Raw genomic sequence first — 19,800 nt, 5'->3', positions numbered from 1 at the left:
CTCAATGGAGAACTGATAGAGAAGGCAAAGGATACCGTTTTCCTGGCAGAGTTGTATGAAAACCACGTCTTTAGAACTTTGAATCAGAAACAAGATAGTAATTGTGAGGACTGAAATAGGATTTTGCAATTTAATGCAAGTATGGATTACAAATTTTGATTTGGCTGTTCGAAAATGTTGATGGCTTCTTCTAATGTGTTGTGATTATCACTTGCAGGTGCGGTTACTCGTTCCTGTTTACTGGAGTGGTACGTGTGCAAAAACGGTAGGGAAGGAAGAAGAACTGTCAAGAGTCCCTACAGATTAGTATACGCATGTTAGTGATCGCCCTGGAAATGCCGTGGGCCAGGCGTGCAGTCCCGGGCTTGCTGCCTCTCCTGGGCCAGGGTGCCTCCGTCAGATGCCATGTGCTGGGAGGACTCGAGTCACGGGCCCACGGCGCACCAGGGACCGCCGGTTCTCACCCGGTCTTTCCCCCACGTCTGTCCCCAGGCGCTGGCTCGGCCCCGGCCGCACCGGACGCGCGGGGCGGGGCGGGGCGGGAGCGCGCGGGGCGGGCGGGCGGCCATGGCAGGGGCGGGGCCGGGGCCGGGGCCGCCGGGAGCGCGGGCCGAGCCGCCTCTGCCGGGGACCGCCTCTGCCGGTAACCGCCGCTGGCCCCCGCCATGAGCGGTGGCGCCCCGCGCCGCGGGACCGACGGGGCCGAGGTCCTCAGCCCGCCGCCCGCTGAGGGCGAGGATCCCCTCAGCCCTTCCAAGGGCTCGCCGCTGTCCCTCGCGTCCCGCTCCAGCTCCCCGGGCTGTGAGGAGGAGGAGTGGGTGGCGGCCTTCCGCAGCCCGCCTGGCGATAGGTAACCCCTGCGGCAGCGACCGGGCTCGAGCAGGGCTCGGGGCTGCCCTTTGTTCACCAGCCGGGGCCCTGCACTCGCTTCTGTCGGCTGGAGACCTTGAGACCTAGGCTTGTTTGTATAGATAAGCGCTTTAAGCACTTAGTAGTTCCTTTTTTGGAAAGTCTTCTCAGTGGTAATACTCAGCTGAGTATTTTTATGGGCTCATAAATTATCTATAAGCAGTTGACGTGAGCCTGATAGAAAGCTACAGTCTTTGCTACCTTAATTTAAAAGTGCTTGCGGATTGAAGGGCTGTTTTGCGTAGTGTATATACTGGGTTCAAAGTCAGTTTTGTATTGCTCATGCTCCGGTGGCATAATCCTACTCTATTTTAATTATATGCGAGCATAATACGCATTCTTTTTACTTGGCATCTCGCCGGCTTGACAGGAGAATAAGTAATTCTTATTCTTCTCTTTAAAACAGAAGAGGGAGGAGCAGGGAGAGCCTGTTCTATTCTGGAATACAACTTCATGATAGAAACTTCACAGGCTTGTGCATTAACTGGTGGTGAATGTAACTAACGAGGCTGAACTGAGCTAAAAGTGCCGGTGGAGTAAAGGAAGGACTGTAGAGCTTCATGGGGGTGCAGGTTTCCACATGGTTCTCAAATTTCCATGGAGCGCAGTGAAGGAATATGGACCACACTAAACTTTACTTAAAAGCGTTTCTTTTAAAGTACACTTAAAATCCAGGGAAAGAATGTTCAAGTGTTGTCAGAAGCTTCAGAGTGAAGAGATCAGCCAGTTTATGTTTCAGTTTTTCTGTTACCTCTCCATACTACTCCCCAATAAGCAATTTTGTTCATGCACCTTGAAGTTCTACTGCAGTTTCTTCAAGCTACAACATGTTGTTGCAGCTTCAGAGGCTATTTGTAACAGCTCCCAACTCTTGGGCCTGTTGCTGCAGTATTCTCAGGCAGCAGTAAGATGCAGCTGGAGACAGCCTCTTTTAGGGCCTGAGTTGGCTCTGGGCAAAATAGATGCTTTGCTGATGCAGACACTGCCTCTGAGTAACACTGCTGCTATGTTGTACTAAGTGTCTACCAAGTGTTCCTATAGCAGCTTCTGTGTATAGCTTCCAAGATCTCAGAAGTATAATAAAACCACTTTTTGTATAGCCCTCCATGGACTCTGAATCTTTTTGTTGTTGTTGTCCTCTTAAAACTACACAAAAATTAGCTGGAGGCAGATACTCAATATGGGAAATGCAAAATTTGCAAAAGAGAAAGGGTAACAACAAGGCCTTGTTAGGGGTGTTAGGCATTTTCATACTTTTGTTGTGGATCCAGTGATATGTTTGATGGTGTAACCTTATGAATATACGGCAAATGATAATCACTGTTTTCTATTAATCAGGCCTCAGGTCTAATGCCAAATGTGTCCAGTTTGATTTAAGATACTTATTTCAAAATAAATGTGCACTTGAGAATGGGATATTTTAAGAAGTCTATTATTTTAATTACTTTGAAGTAGTTCATAACTGCTAGATTTTCAGAAAATGGTCCTGTGAAATTCAAGGTCTGTGGAGTTTAAAATGCATAGTTGATGTGCCAGGGAGAGTGTGACTGGTGGCTGCAATGCACAGCAAGAAAGACTGGGTTCTGGTGCTGTCGGAAAGCTTTAGAACACAGTACTGGAGAAGTGTGTCTCCTAACAAGTCTTAATACTGAGCTTGTGTTTTCCTCTGTTTAAACTTAATTTTCTGTTACTTCTTACTGGTCTACAGTAAGTTTTAAATCTAGTACTGTGAATAACTTTCTTGTGAAGTTGACAGATTGAATTTTGTGAGTACTGATAGAAAAAAAGACATAATAAATATTATTTTTCCTAATTTATTCATTCTCCTAGTACTTTTTCTAAGGTTGGTTTAATTTGTCAGTCGTGTTCTACTATGTGCCATAATGCAAATCATGCAAAGCAAAACAATTTATTGAGGAAGTATCCCTGCCCAAAATGTCAAGTCTGTACAATGTTATGGGGTTTTTTTTCTGAATGTGAATATATAATGATTTTATCCTTTAATAAACTTTCAGAGACTTATTTTCTTACAAAATGTGTTATTAGGCATTCTTAAGTGGTATCTCTTATTATATGTATGTGTTTAAAAGCTGTCTATGTTAAATTTTTGGTCTTTATTAATGCTATTGCATAAAAGCCCTAGGGTGCAGCAGAATGTGTTGGACTGTGCTGGGCTTTTGAGTGTTTGGTCTGTGCTGCTTCTGTCCTTGCATTGTCTGTGTGTCGGGGTGTCCCTGTCAGTTCTGTTATTCTTCATTTCACACTGTAAAAGTGGGTTTGTCTGGGGAAATAAACCTGTTTCAGGTAGATTTCAGTGTAAATCATTTACCCCGACTTCATCCGTTAACAGTCCTGTTAGTGCAAACACATATGGATAAAACAACAGAGAGAAGAGGATAAAACTCCGCAGCACTGACGTCCCCAAATGCTTTCTACCACAGAAATATATTCTAAAGATGACTGGTACAGAAAATGTTGTGCCGTTGAGTACTGCAGTACTGCTGTGTACTATGAATATGTTGTACTTTTATATTGATAAAATCCAGATATCTTACATTTAAAAAGTTGATTTCTGGAGCATTGACATAATGTGCTTATTGGATGCTTTTTCTGTAGCTTAGATTCAGCAAATGGAATTCCTCCCTGTAGTGAAGTATGTATGTACGTAGGTATTGCCAGAGCCTGTATATCCATATGAAATAGTAAAATGAAGTCTGGTTTCACTGCTTTGTCCTCAAGAAAAATTTCTGTGGCAGATAGAAGAAATCTTTTAAAGAAATCTCTTGGCACATTTTCAAATTTTGCTGACTTGGTCCCTAATATACTGTGTTACTTATGAAATGGTACAGGTATAGAACATTATAAAAGATTTTTCTGTCCTGAGGCTAGGATTGCTGCATTATTCATGAGTCAGGAAGTTATGAGTGACTTATGTAAGATATCCTATTAAATGTCTAATAGAACCTTGTATAATACCATCAAGTCTTGTATGCTAGCTCTATTTCTTAAGCTCATTTTCTGTGAAAGTGTTTCTAGGTGGAAAACTTACTGGATTGAATGGATGTATTCATAATGAATGGATTCTTAACGCTGATGTTGCTTGATACCAAGAATCCACTTGTATAAAACTTGAACAAAGAAAATAACATTCTCACTTTTGCTTTGGTTTTGCTGAGGACCACTTGATACGTGGGGGTATCTTGTGACCAAGGATAGGATGTTAATGTTAAATCTCTGGTTTTCCTCGGCTTCCAGATGTGAGAAGTGACACTTTGATGTTACGGGTGTTCTCTTTGTTTAGTTCCTAAAAGGTAATGTTTGGATCTGTTCCACGATTTAGAATCACTAGAAGCTAGAATTTAGTAAGTAAAGTGTGGAATGTAAGGGGGATGGTCAGAGGTGCATTATAGATGCCATTTATCCATTAGGGAGATTACTAAGCAAGTAGAAAAAGTATGTCATCATCACATTATGCCATAAAAAAAAAGTACTTTTTCAAGACAGTAACAGTTTTTAACTTTTCAATCAAGTGCATTATAGATAATATTCTCTTATGTTTCTTCTTTTTAATTCAGGAGGGTTGAACACCCTGAAATAGCAGGGAGGAGAAAAGTGTCACCTTTGAATGATAACCTTTCACCATGGGAAGAATGGTTCATTGGCAAAGAGAAAGAGCTGCGTGCCCGCTTACAAGCTAGAGTTGCAGAGGTGGTTACATCCAGTTACTTTGATTCTAAGTCTAATAAAGATAGCAAACACAGGATTTTGTTTTCTTCGGTTGTAGAAACATGAGTAGATGTTTTTGTTGGGATGTTTTTTAGTGTCTTAGATCTCCATAGTGTTTATGTTTGTCAGTGCTGGAATGATTCATGTTATGTGCATTTTCTTTTTGCTAAATGTTATGCTTCATTGAACTGGTGCTGTATAATACTTTGTTTATCCAACTGTCAGGAAATGGTTTGATGTTAGAAGATTAAAACATTTATATAATTACTTCCTTGATTTTCATCATGGGTATGTATGCCTGCATTTAGGTTGTAGAACAAAATGGGGTGTCTGGTGATTGTAAGTATGCCAAGCTCCTTGTTTAGTTTTGATGCACAGTGTTACCCACTTAGCACATAATTTTACAGTTCTTTGGTGTCCTTTCCCAGGATAGGGATCCCTGTTACAGCATTTTTTTCCTCATTCTGTCTTTTGCCCCCTTGCAGATGATCAGTTCTTGAGAACCAGGGCTGGGACACAATTAAGTGAGAGCACTCTATCTTTCCTTGATTACTTTGTTTGTAGTTGCAGTTCGTTAAATTATACAGTTGTTGAAAATCAAATGGGAAGTATTGGGTAGTGACTAGAACAATCACATCAAAATTAGATGATTTTTCACTTTAGTTACTGATAAACTATTTGACCTCGAATGTTTTCCTAGCCTTTCTGTGATTATCTGTAAAGTGGATATAGCACACACCTGTTTTATGTGGGCTACCTCATGTTGTTTATAAAACATCTACCACTGGAAGGTTCTGGAACAGAATTTTACAGGTTAGCAGTACACCAAAGTAGTTTGTTAAACTTGAGGAGTATGCTTTGATCTGTTAATCCACATCCACCAAATGTTTCATGACTTCCATTTATGTTCTGGATTGATAATATCAATGTAAGCTAGCAGATGTCTCTCAACTAAGTATTAAGAACAGTCCTAGAACAAACATTACTTAAAGCCATGTAGAAAATAGTCATACAGGTAAACATTTCTAGTTTGTAAGATTTTGAAAATATTAAATGTTAAACTGCAGCAAATCTGTATGAAAAGCTTATATTTGGAGGAAAAATATAATCAACATTTTTGTAAGATGCCAGAAGATAATAAAATATGTGATATTTTTATTAAAAATTATTGCTATGTTTGATATTAAAAGTATTCTGAACTGATATCCTGAGAAACAACTGTGAAGTCCCAGATCTTTTGCTGACATTAGCACCAGGTCTGCCCTGAATGTCAGAAAAAAAATGGATAAACACTTTGAGTGGAATTAGGTTGGGTCTTCTAAGGTGCTTACAGTGCCATCAGCTTTTGCAGAAATTGGGATCCCTGCAATGCAGGTGTCTTGGAACTCAAAGGAGATGTTATTTGCTGTAACTTCCCCTCAGTACAGCAACAACTTTATTTTCAAACCATGTCTGTATTGTGGGTGTTTGAGCTTTCTGTAAGTTTCTGTTGAAGTGCTACTAAACTGAAATTCAATGTCGTAAGAAAAGCAGTTCTCTCTGAAACTGTCTGCCGTGTAGGAGACCATAAAATCAGTTTCATGGAAATAATTCCATCTGCCTGTGTTTGAAGGTATGAATTTGCATTGAAAATTAGCACTTTGTGTTCATGCTACTGTTGGAGAAGCCAGACATCTCAAATTGTCTCCTTAGTTATGTTTTTTCTTCATTAACATCACTGGAGAAATACAAATGATTGCATATATACTGTGCGTCCTATAAATATACTTTGAAATGTCTTCTGTCATGTTCAAAATAAAACTGTTTCAAAATTTGCTAGAATCTGTAACAATTTTGGGTTTAGTAAGCCTTGGGTTAAGCCCTAGAGTTCGAATAGTTCTGGTACTAAAAATCACAGATGAATAATATTTCATGTAGCTTTTGATACCTTCCACAGTGCAGGGCAGTATATAGTGTAAATTTTAAATATTGTAGGAAATTACTGCTGCAAATTATAAGAGTGTGCTGTCTAAAAAGACATTTCAATAAACTGAGAGGATGATTTGATACATTTAATTGCTTCCAAAGCCTAATTAAAATATGTATTTCCAATTAATATCCTAAAAATGATACATTTTCATTGATTACATTTCATAGTATTTTTGTGCTGACTGCCATTCTTCTCCAAAATCTTAATGAAGGAAAAATACCAAAATTTAATGCTTCCATTGTTTTAACTGCAGCACTATTGCCAGTATTGCTGTAAATGGTCATCATGGATTTGAAATGTATACTTTTTCTGTAATTAGGAAATCAATAAACAGCTTGAGAAAATGAAGCAAAATCAAGAATGTGAAAGAAGAAAAAGGATAGCTGAAGAGAAACACAAGGAATGGGTCAAACAAAAGAGAGAAGAGGTAAATATTGCTTCATCTGGAAATACTCTAGTACATGCCTGAGTAAGTCTATGTAAAATTTACTCAGTCTGTTTGGACATCCATGTTTTCAGTTTGCTGAGTAAATGGCTGCTTTAACTGAAAATTACAAAAAACATGCCAAAGCAGCTAAACATTTTATTAAAACTGATTTTTTTTTTCCTGTAAGGTACAAAGGGGTTTGTTTTCTGAGTAGTCGGATAACTGACAATTGTGTACATCTTGTGCAGTAGCCTTCTTCTGATTATAGCTGGGGTTTTGGTCTTTAATGTACCCAGACTTCCCAGGTTCAGTGCCCAGACATTATTGTTAAGTGTACATCCTGACTGTGTGCGATGTTTTGTACACCAAATAGATTCCAGAAGAAGGATTTAGTTAAATATCACCACGGACAGGCAAAAGAGTATTTACTATAGGATATGGTTTAGGAGGGATAATTGAGGTATGGGGCCAGATTAAAGGAATTCTCAGTAGACCACAGTTAGTAACTGGGAATTCCTTCAGTCAGTAACTAATTTCTGGGCGGGATCAAAAGTTTAAGTTCTCTTGAGGGGATACCTGAGTCCAGAGTCAGAAACACAGAATCGTGATCTTAGTGGGGCTCTGTAACAGCTCTGTCACACCAAGTGAGCACTGGATAACAGAAATGGGAACACGTGGGAGACCAGGGCGTGCTTGGCCCCTGGTAGTTCATGGGTGTATGTGCTCATCCTCTTAGGGTCTGTAGCAATACCGGTTGTTTACTGTTCTGTACTTCTGTTTCTGAATAAAATCAGATGAAAATTCACTAATTCACTAAAAATATCACAACAGCACTAGCTGGTTGGATGGGCATTTGTTTTCATGATTTTAGAACTCCTTCAGATTCAGCCTTGAACCACTAGAATAACATGTATTTAGATCTCACCTAATTAATCTTAGTCTTAATGCTGGTTAGATAATTGGCAAAAACCCTCTGCAGAACCTATCCTGCTCTATTAATTTCTTATGATTTATATTACTAATTAAAGTACACAGGAAAAAGTAGATTTATTATTCAGCACATACAATTCCATTTTCCTCTTCCAAAATGAAATTTAAATGAAAATTAAATTCTGGATGTCTGTAGCTATTCATTGGCTTGAAGGAGTTGGTCTGCCTCTTAAGATAGTTCCAGTTCAAAAGCAGAAGTTTTACTTCTGTCTCCTCATCACCCCTACCACTTCCTTTAACTTCCATAAATTTCTGCTTATTTGGGTTTTCCTTGGAACTTTGTGGATTTACTGGTTAACAATTTATGTTCTGTTGTCAGCGGGATTAGAAGGTCTTTTTTATGGTAATCACATCAGCTTAGAGGACAGGAGAAAAAACATACTCGTGTCTGGACTTTATCATATTGTATTTTGGAAGCATAGGGTCATCCTTAGAGCATGTCCTGAGTGTTTAGAAAAGTAAACTGATTTTCATTTAAATCAGATGATTCATTGGCTAGTCTTTCCTATACACCACACTCAAATCAAGGATAAACTGAACTTAAAAGTTCAGCTGTCCACAGGATATCAGCATTTGTGCTGCATAGACTGTCCCACTTCCAAATTTCCGCAAGATTATTTGTGGATCTAGACACAGACTGAGGGATAAATATGTCAATTCAGTGACTAAGATGCATCAAGATTTCAGCTATGGTTGAGGTAAGAGTCATGAGCACTGACAGTTGATGTAGTTTTCTTGGGGAGTGCATAGATATGTCCTGTTTGGAAAACACTTCATTTCCTCATAGAAGTATCAAAAGGTGCTTCTTGAGGCAAAACTTGCAGTATTTTTTACTGCAATTTGCATTAAGCACTCACCTTTTTTGAAACTCAGTCAATGATTCTGAGCCCTGGGGGTAGAGTGTAGAAAATGCTTTATTTGGCAAGAGGCAGTACTTCCAGGGATCTAATCTCTGTAATCTCCACAAGTCTATATCCTTTTCTTTTGCTCAATACTGTAGTGATAAAAAAGTAAGGCACACTTGAGCATACATGAAACTTCTTCCTTCATCTTGAGCACCTAGCACCAGGAGACACTGCTGGAAGAGTCTTTGTACTGTGAATGTGAGAGACACATTTATGTCAGAAGTAAAATGTTTGTATATGTGTAAAAGAATTCTGGTTTTCTGTATGTCAAGCCAGTATTTTTGCATGGCAGTTTTAGTCGTGATGCTCTCTCCAGCTGTTAAGTATAGTCCTTTAGGATGAGGTTAGGAAGCAAAGCTTAAATACTGTTTTTGTTCACTATTGTTTTTTTTTAATTATTTGATATAGATTAAAAACTATATGCTATTATGGTTTTCTTATTCTTCTAATCACTTTGCAGAAACTATTTTTGAAAGTAAAGGAATCCTGGCTCTTTAGTATTCTTCTATGCAAATAGCTTTTGTGGTTCTTAAAGGCTGTAAATGAACTAGAAGTAATACTTTGAAGGATGAGCCATCAAAGAACATTCTAAGCCATAAAATATGTTTATACAAATAATTGTTCATGGCAAAATATTTCAGCTCACTAGGAATTAAAAGCTTAATAAAATCAATTTTTAGGTACTGTCTTGGACCTAATAATGCCTTTAAAATTTTCAGTAAGATACTGGATCTCTCCTGAACAAAAAGAGTCTTACTTTCTCTCCCTCTTAAAGTTGAGCCATTTGTGGGCAAACAGTAAATTGCCTGTTGACTTTTAAGCAAGTATCAATTTAAATATTTTAACTTTAAAATAACTCTAAGCATGCTTTTGATGCCTGAAGAAAAATGAACTTAACATGATTTTCTATGTAACTGAAGCTTTTATTTCTGAGTTACTGTTAGATTTATTGATAAAAATGAAGTGGTTATGGTTAGAAATGCTGAGCAAGTAAATTCGGTGTTCAGTTCCTGTTTTATTGGAATTTCTGATCCTGTAATGTGAAGTCTCTTTCATTTGTATCATCAGATGTGGGATTGAACACTTTAGTAAGGTACCTGCAATTGTGAAATTACTGATTAAATCAAAGTACTGATTTTAAATCAAAGTGTGAAAGGCTTTAGAGAAATGCACTGTGAATGCATAAACTGTCAAAAGCTTGTAAACTTCCATGACTGTTTAATTCTTCAACATTGTCATCACAGTCAGAACCTCTTATGAATTGTTGCTGAAAAAAATATATAGGATTAAAGATCAGGGATGATGACCACAGCATTGATTGTTGATTGCATTTAAAAAAAACCATCTCTGATGCACTGCCCTCTACCTTCTACAATCTAATATGGTATCTTCAAATCATATTTAATCCATCTTTACTGACTCTGCAAAGCTGCTTCATTTTTACAGTGTCAATAGAACATGAACTTAGAAATATCTAGAGTATTCAATTCCTATATATGTGTGTACATATAAATGTTTATATATTGTTGTGGGTTAGCCCCAGGAGGAAGCTGAGACCCCCACATAGCCCCTCACTTGCTCCCACCAGCATTTATTGCTGAGCAGTTTGGTCTGAGAGATCCCTTGGGTTGAATGGTGTCAGTTGTCCTGGCTGTGCCCCCTCCCAGCTCTCTGTGCACCCCCAGACTATGCACCAGTGGGGTGGGATGGGGTGAGAAGCAGAAAAGATCTTGAAGCTTTGTAGGCACTGCTTAGTGATAACTTGTTTTGTTATCAACAAATGCTATTTTGTTCAGAAATCCAAACACAGCACAACAGAAGCTGCTGTGAAGAAAATTAACTCTATCCAAACCAAAACTCACTACGTGTGTTATGTATATGTTAGCAACAATAACAGAAATCCCCAGAGGAATACTTGAATCCCAAAGTAACTGTAATTCTGAAATTCTGTAATCCTTGTATTTAGTCTTTGCATGTAATTCTTTATGCTGTAATAATGTGATACCTAGCAAAATTGTAAGAGCACAAGTAGTGAAGTTACAATTTTTGCAGTGGAAAAATCAATTATTCTAATACCAATCTAAAATTTACCATAACATTTTTAATACTTTCTGCATTGTTGAATGGAGAATAAGGCTGCATTTCTTTTCTCTTTTTTTTTTTTTTTCCTTAAAAGTAAATATGTCCAAGCAAGCATTAAAAATAGAATTTGGATGTTCAATGGTTTTTATTGTTCTTTTTTTTTCAGTAAGTCCCTTTACTTACTGAAAAATATAATTTTTAATGAAAACTAGGTACAGGATGAAAAACTTCTGTTTGAATGCTTTTTCATTGAAAATTTTGTTCTTATTATCTACTGTGCTGTTGGCTGTTAGTCGTCTTTATGAGAAACAAAAAACAGTAAGACATGTATGAAAGCCTAGAACCAATACACTGTATAGTAATGAATGACAGTGTTCTTGAAGCAGACTTCCCTTTTTGGTGTGCTGATTCCTCCTGGAAGAGTCACCTAGATGCCAACTCTTACACCAAAGGCTTTTTGTTTAATGCGTATTTTATCTTATCATGATTAATACAGAGCACAGATTGTTCAATAGCTTAAGCATGACTTTCAAGTTCAAAAGCTGTACTTGCTCATGCTCTTTCTTTCATCCAATGAGTTGTTAATTATTTTGTGAGGCATGGTACCACTACCACAGAAGTAGTGGAGAATCCTGTTATCCCAGCCTGCAGCTTGGGGACATGTTGAAATCTCCTCTGGCAGAAATGTAATGAAGTCCAGATCTTCCCTGTTTTAGGTTAATGTTCTTACAGCTGAACAGTTGTTGAGTCAAAGCACTGGTTGCTAATGTAGACCTGATGTCAGTTTAGACTTGAAAGAGATGCTAAGATGTCCACTTTTTTAAAAATTGAAGAAGTATGATGTGAGGGAAGCTTCTAGTAGAAATGCTTTCCAGTCATGCGAACCAACTGCATTTAAGAATTGAAATCTTCTGTTTACATACCTAAATACCTAAGTCTGTCTTTACGTATCTAATTTTTTTTGTGAGTCTGGGCTTAATTTCTTAAGGATTTTTTTTTTAATTTTTTCATATTGTGGGTCTTTTACTCTCTGGACCTGAAAAGTCTTTACACAGAATTTTTCTGTGATGACCAATGCCATGATTATAATTCTAGGTTGTACCTGAATCTTAATTACCTTTAGATTTCTGTAAAGTAGAATGAACTAATTTCTCATGGTGAGTTTAGAATGAGTTTTAGACAGAGTTTTGGAAGAGGAGGTCAGTGTGACAGGTGAATATGAGTGCTCATGTATTTCAGCAGCATTTGTGGAGTCCACATTCTTTTGAAGATCGCAAGAGTGTTCCAGGAACCAAGTACATTAAAACTTTATGCTTGTCACATACATTGAGTCCCCACAAGAAATGAACACAGTGTGGGAGAAAGATCCAGTAATTCTCCAGTTCCCGGACTGCAGCAGGGTCCGCACTGACTTTGTGTGAACTTCAGCAGTAAATTGATATAAACCAGCTTCTCGAGAGACATCTGCAGCTCAGACCTTTGTTGACCTCCTTTCTAGCCTCTTGGTTTTTTTCACATGGAAATTCTAGAGACATAAATTAAAGTATCTGTGTGGGCTAGGCTTGGTCACTGAGTTGTGGTAGAAGGCAAAATTGGAAAGTAATTACAGTTGTTTGAATGACCCAGATGCTGAAAGTGTTTGATGTCCATGATTATATGAGGACAAACAAGTAAATTTGCATGTGTGTTCTGATGTTGGCAATGTGGGTTTTTCCTATATTTTTCCATCAGTCAGCATTAACTGATGCTAGAATATGCTAGCTGTCAGCAAACAGCTGTGAAGTAGAACATTTATCTGTGGAAAAAAAAATGTTGTCACATTCTGCAGGCCATAAGATAGAAAGGATTGCTTTGAGAAGTATCTTAAAAATATGAATCACATCATTAGTTTCTGGAAATATTTCTACTCAGTGACAGTCTACATAGAAAATGCAGAACAGAAAGCACCTCTGCACTTTACACATTCCAGCCTCTCATTTAGTCATTGATGTGAAAATACAGAAATACATATTTTAGTAATTTTCTTCCAGTTGGAACAGTTCCTCTGTTTCAAAAGCAATTAGGGTTGTTTTTTTTTTTCCTGCATGGAAAATTATTTAATATTTCTACCTTCTGTCAGGAAGGAAGTGGGACGCTTCTTCAAATTTTAAAATCCTTTGACCATTCCCCACATACATGTAGATCTGTTTTTTCTTGACAAGTTAGTAGTTGGTACTGACTCAGTGAGAGGCACCATCACTGCTTTGTGGGACAGGTGTTTGTGTTGGGTGGGGATTCCCAAGTACCGACCTAATCCAGACTTCATTTCGTTCTGATACTTGGTAGAATCACAGCACAGAGCATGGAACCTTCAGGGTAGATTTGTATCCTTTCTCCTTAATTATGTGCTTGGGTAGGGTGGCAGGAGAACAAGCCTTTCTTCCGATGAGTAATTGGATGTTTTATAATCAATACCTTAATTTATATAATACCCACAACCATATTTTAGTGTATGTAAATTGACTAGTGGTTTAGTGAACAGATTGTGGCTGTTTGGAACACAAGATCAAAGAGAATTTTTAAAACCCAATCTAAAACAACACCAAGCATAAACAAATAATTTCTTCCCTCAGATACACATGGAAGGAGCGTAAAAGAAGGAGTGAGGAACATTTACATTAATATGCACATTCATGGCATTTTTGATAGACTTTTGTAATGAGGATGGGAGAAAAGCTGGGATGGTCAGGATGGCAGAAGTTTGACATGCAACAGGTTAATAAAGCAGCTGGAAGTGTGGTGTACTCTAACTTCATGAAGTAAAATCTGTTCTTATTGTGAGAGCAGAAAAATTTCTAGACAGTGTAAAGTCTGCAATTCTGCATGGAATCTCCCTGTCTTAAGGATGTCTCACTGGAAGTAAAACTTAGCAATAGTTGTGGCTTTCTTGGTAGTATGTATGGCATGTTATTGTTTACACAGGACCTAATTTAACTTTGAGTCAGCCTAGATAGTAGCTAAACTCATCTAAGTATTGTGATTTAAGATATATAATTTAAGAAGCTTCCTTGTCTTTCTTTTATTGTATTTAGAAAAATTTTTGGTCTATTTTCTGCTCATAATGGTTTTCGATTATGGAACCATTCCCCTAGGTATGGAAGTAGCCTTTTTTTTTTTCAGTTTTCTCCTATATTTATTTTCATGTCTTTTATACTATAAGACCCTTAGCTAAGGACTGTAGTTTTGGATGATCCTTAGTTTTGTAACTCAGTTTCATGTACATCAGAGGTAAGTCAGCAAACAACAAAATGTGCAAAAGCCACCTTCTCCCATAGTTTAAATCGCTGATTTCACCTATATCTCTCATCTACATTAATACTTTTTATGTGTCGCAGAGAACCATTTTCTCAAAATTGGAGTTGTTGGCACATTTGGGGAGTATTTAGTAATGAAGAGACAGAAAAACAGCTCTGAATAAAAGAGATTGAGATGAATTTTAGATGAATAAGGAGGGGAATTGGTTATTTGTTTTTTTTTTTCAGGAAGTTGATGTTTGAATAATTTGCCAAAAATACATTATTTTTTCTTTTCAACATTTTAAAATATGGAAGCGTTTGTTTCATGTTAAGAAAGATCTTGTTTCCATGCTTCATTAGCATAAAAACTTTTCAGAATCTCAACTTTTTTTAGTTCCCAGAATGAAATGTATTTTTTTTCATTAGTCTTGGTTGTAAATAGTTTTATCACACGTACAGGCCTCACTGTTGTGAAGTCATATTAATAAGACCAATTGTTTTATAATTCTGTTCAGTTTTACATTCCAGAATATACATTGAAATTGGAGTGTATTCATATTTGAATGAATATGAATACAAAACAGATTAAGTTGATGTTTGCTAGAATGTATTAGAAGTGAAATGGAAAAAAACCCACCAAATAACAAAAAATCAAGGAGAAAATAGCTAGAAAAATAGCTAAAAAGTTACTTGCAATTGTTTTGTGAAATTGTGTGCATTGTGTATACAAAGAAGTCTGTTGTCAAATAAAAATATTTTAGAAGAGTATACCAGAGCAGTACTACTGAAAGTGTCCTTGTGACTTTAGGTGAAGAAACATCCACCTTGGAGATTATGGTAGAGAGAGCTAATCTTTGCATAGCTCATAAAAGGAGGTGGGTGGGGTGCACTGGGGGGACATCTCACAGTGCCTAGTACAGCTGCTGATGTTAAAATTATAGTAATGCTTCCGGTGTTGGCAAACAGAACAGGATATACTAATTCCAGCAGTTCTGTAAACTGGCTTCTTTCCTGGCAGAAATGAGGTAAGGGTGTTGCAGAGCAATATATGCTGAAGTTTTTATTCTCTATGCGCTACTTTATTGGATTGTTGGTAGTTTTGGTGTGGGGGAGACAAGCACTGAACCAGCAGATACCCTGTTTTAGACCAGACTGAAGGAATTGTGGTGGTCCCCAGCTGCAGTATTATGGTTTCTCCTTCATAACGCATAATTGGACTTCCATAAGTGCAGTAAACCTGGGAAAAAGGTGGGGCAGGGGCACATGGGGAGAGCTCTAGTTTTCTGCCTTTTTGTTCTTTTAATGGGAAAAATGGTGGTATATAATGGCAAAATGAGAATAGGAGTATATTCCTGGTTTTCTTGTGAATGTGTTTTTCCCATATTTCATTTATTGATTATACTTTGCAGCTGTAGCTCTAGACACTTGATATCCATACTGCCAACTGTAATAATTCTGAGTCAGTATAAGTTTCTGCTAAATTACTTATCTCCTTTGTTCAAGAGGAGTGTGCAGGGAAGTGTATAAGTAGAAGATTTCTTAAAAGAAAAGCAGCATATTTTTTCAACAGCTCTTTTCTGTTAAGGGGAAACTGGTCTTAAGTCTTGTGCCTCTCCTCCAAGTCATGCGTACAGCTTGTCTGGTAGATTATTGCTTCTGTGCGTATATGTAGTTGCTTCAGAGCTAAGTGAGTAAAGCAGAAATAGTATCAAATGAGTAGATTCCAAGCACTTCATAAAGGTTACAAGGAACAGAAATGAGAGCTATTGTTACTCTTCAAATGACTCTCCAGATCAAGAAAAGGCCAATGGACACATAGTTCTTTGCTTAGAGAAAAATCCTCAGAACATAACTGTTGGATACACACACGCTGAAAAGATGTAGAAGTGAACAATACCTCTGGTGTATTCTGTCTTGAAAATCATACAGGCAGCAATTTCCACACTCAGGTTACCATTTTGCCTACCCTAAAACGTTTTCTCATTTTTCCCTTTCATAATTTGAACAGGAGAAATGTGTGGATTGATTTATTGAAGTAGTTCCCATGTGAATAAGCTAGAGAGTATAAAAAAACTTAAAAGAATACCACAAAACATGAACTAGATTTTTGTGTAAACTTTTTTTTCTATTAATTTATGCTTAAGTATGCTGAACAATCTGCATGTCTCAATGACTCTTAGAAGGGGGCAGTTTACCTGACTTCCATTTGCAGCTGTAGTTTGCTCTAGATTCACTGGCAAGTAAAGCTAACACACCATTGTTGAGAATTGCAATGTGTATTTCATTCCCAGAAATATTAAGATGTGTCTGAAGTGTTTAAAAAAAATCTCTGAATAAATAGAAGAGTAGTAAATCTGAAGAGACCTGAAAGTAAAATTTTTATCATCTTTTTTGACAAATTTATGTCTCTCATACCTGGAATCTAGTGGTGAATACGCTCTCACTTCAGAGAGCTTACAATATCGTGTATGTTTTGAGGTATATGATAATTTTCTTTATAATTGTGTAATAAAATTAACTGTATTCCTCAAAAGAATTGGTCATTGAAAAACTTTTGTTCTGTTTCTTTGACATGTTTCACATAGGAAAGAAGAGAAAGGAAACGAAAGCTGAGCAAAGAAATGGTGGAAAAAGTCACAAGGGAACTAGAAAAAATGCAGTTACAAGAAAAGGCTGACATAAAGTATAAAGAATGGTTAACGAAGAAGAGAGCTGAAGAGGCAGAAAAGAAGAAAAAAGAGAAGGTATTAATGAACTGAGTTACTTAATCTGTAATTTATTACAGATTAAGATTTGATATATTCAAATCTTACATTGAATATGCTGACATCAAATGGCAGTATTGTACATGAAGAAAAATCTTTCAGGAGTTGCCATGTTAATGCATTCAAGACACTGTGGTATGGCCAGCAAAGTAAGGTGTATATTAACACACTTTGTTAATAGCCTTTGATTTTTTTCTCAGGGAAACAATTTTTTCCAGGAAGCAATGTGGAGGTTGGGGGTTGGTTGTTGGTTTTTTTTCAGACTTAAAACAAAAAATTTCCATTGTTAGGAAAAGGTGCTTGTATTTGAAGAAATATTTGAAATGTATTCAGCAGTCTGGAAATCTGCAAAAAATTATTTACTATTTTGAGTATATTGTACAGGGCTTTGTCTAGGAGTACCTTAGTATTTTTTATTTTTAGGAAAAAGAAAAAGAGCGGGAGGCTGAACTACTGGAAAAGAGAACAAGATCAGAGAAGATCTTTAAGGAGTGGCTGCAAAATTCTAGAAATAAACCACAACCTGCTTTAAATGGTTATGGTTTCCCACATGGGAAGTCTTCAGGTTTGTATGTATAGTACACAAATATGTAGTGACTTCAGTTGGTGGTTCCTTCCTTCTAATATTTTAATGTCCAGTGAATGCTGTTTAAGATATTCATCTAGTATTTTGGCACATAGGAATTATTACTTATACTATGGTATAAGTCAGGGAAACAGATTGAGACCTTTTGTGTATTTTCCTTAGCTTTTTTTTTTAATTTGAGAGAAAAATAAGATTATTTGAGATAATTATGTGGCATACCAAATTATAATTTTATCTGATTTTTCTTACCAGGCATAGGAATCACTAGAGCAAATCACTGCATCTTGTGAAGCAAATTAGTTAAGTCAGCATCCTTGTAAAGTTAGGTTTTGTGTTACAGAAGGTGTGTGTCACCTTAGCACATCTGAATCCCCCTTAGAAAAGAGGCAGATGTTGGGACACATGAGCAATTAGAAGCTGACAGAAGTCCTGTCTGAAAAAGGAGACGGGGCATCAACCTGTATGCTGAGCTAAAATTTCCTTTCTGTTTTGCTTTTCACCTGCATCGCACCTCCTTGGCTTCTGTAATCCTATTCCTTTTTTTTGTTTGAAAACATGTTATTTTTCTATGCAACAAAAATAATTGCTTCTATTTGACTTTGCAACAGAAATAATTTCGAGACCAAAATTCTGGTCTCTGAATATTTAAGAAACGTGTGAAACACGTAAACAGGTGAACAACCTTTACTCTTCTGCTTATATTTATTTGTAAACAGTGATATACCTTGCTGTCATGTTTTGGTTGGACCTGCATTTCATACTGACAGCTGCAATCATTTATTTAAATGATTTTTGAAAAATATTTGTCTACTGACTAATGTATTACAAGCTTTGAAGTATCCATCATGTGGTTGGGTAAAATAAAGTAGCCAATTTGTAGGCATTGACAGTTTTTAAGAACACAAAGGACTGAGCATTCAATCTCATTATTATTTTAAGTAGAAGTGAAGCATATACCAATTACTGTTTAAAAACCAAAAAGATAGAATATGTATTACTTTGAATGACTTAAATTATGTGATGTGCCTGTGCTGTCTTTCTCTGAAGACATTGTGTTGTGTTTAGTCCAGATAGTTACTATAACTGCTTGCATTGGAAAGCTTGTAGTGTAAATATTCCTTCTTAGTTATGTCTTTTTTCTAAATGTTTTAGGGAGTGCTGATAGAAATTTGTATCCAGCTCCAGCATATTGTAACCCCATTCCTTGGAAACCAGTACATGTGCCTCCCCCAAAGGAAGACAATGTTCTTACCATGAAGAAGAGTAAGAGACCTATAACTTGTCAGCCGCGTGCATCTTTACCAATGGTGATTTCTGAGCCCAGGAGTAACCCTTGTGTTGGATCCCTGTGCAGGAAGAAGTTATAGTCCAGAAAAAACATTCCTAAAATCTTGAGCCAATTGGGCCATAAATGTGAAGTTCTGTGTAGTTATATGTCCAAAGCAGATTGCCTTGTGCCTTACTTTTTTTATTTCCACTTTTGTGAGCAGGTTTTGTGTTTACTGCTAGTTGACCAATCAAGTTTTTAATGTTTTTTCTATATTGCATTTTGGTTTAAAAAAAAAAAAGGAAAAGATAAATTGTAATGGGACTGTACCTCAAGGCCAATAAAATGTACAGGATTGTTACTTCCTTTCCTCTCTTTTTGTTGAAGGAGTTATTTTGTATATGTAATTATTCTTTTGGTAAACTGGCTAAAATTACTAAATAACTAGGTTATAATAATAATATATAAAATAAATATAATTATGTATATAGATAATATATGTATATAATAAAAACAAATAACTGGGTTATTTTAAAGATGCTATTTATATCAAATTTTAAAACAATTCTTGGCTTAATGCAGAAGGAATTCAAGGTCTGCATCAGTTTCAGGGTTATCATGTCCCTGGGATTACTGAAGTATAGTGGGATAGCTTACATTGCTGGAGTACTGCAACAAATGGATGCAGGCTCTTTAGGGAAACACAGGCTTTTTGCTGGACCTGATAGGTACAAACCAGGGAGAACTGGTCAAGGATGTGAAGATTGGAACCAGTAATGACATACATTACTGACATACACACGAGTGTGTGGTATTTGGTAGGGTGCACATGAGAATGCTGAGGAAGTGTCAAATGTCATTGTAAGGATATGCTCAATTACCTTTGAGAGATCTGGTGA

General features: G+C 37.0%; 1 protein-coding gene across 1 annotated transcript; it reads left to right on the top strand.

Moving 5' to 3' along the window:
- Positions 1 to 665: 665 nt before the first annotated feature.
- On the top strand, positions 666 to 19,262 carry CCDC34 (coiled-coil domain containing 34; the record flags this gene model as incomplete). The annotated part of the gene is made up of 6 exons (XM_083885334.1): positions 666 to 850; positions 4,485 to 4,617; positions 6,924 to 7,031; positions 16,869 to 17,027; positions 17,472 to 17,613; positions 18,787 to 19,262. The coding sequence occupies 6 exons, from the start codon at positions 666 to 668 to the stop codon at positions 18,999 to 19,001; spliced, it is 942 nt and encodes a 313-aa protein (XP_083741460.1). The 3' UTR covers positions 19,002 to 19,262.
- Between the last annotated feature and the right edge of the window lie 538 nt (positions 19,263 to 19,800).

Source organism: Zosterops lateralis, assembly GCF_965231275.1.
Source record: "Zosterops lateralis genome assembly, contig: SUPER_6_unloc_1, whole genome shotgun sequence".
Lineage (NCBI taxonomy): Eukaryota > Metazoa > Chordata > Aves > Passeriformes > Zosteropidae > Zosterops > Zosterops lateralis.
Note: the sequence above shows the minus strand (reverse complement) of the source record. Positions and strands in the feature narration are given on the sequence as shown.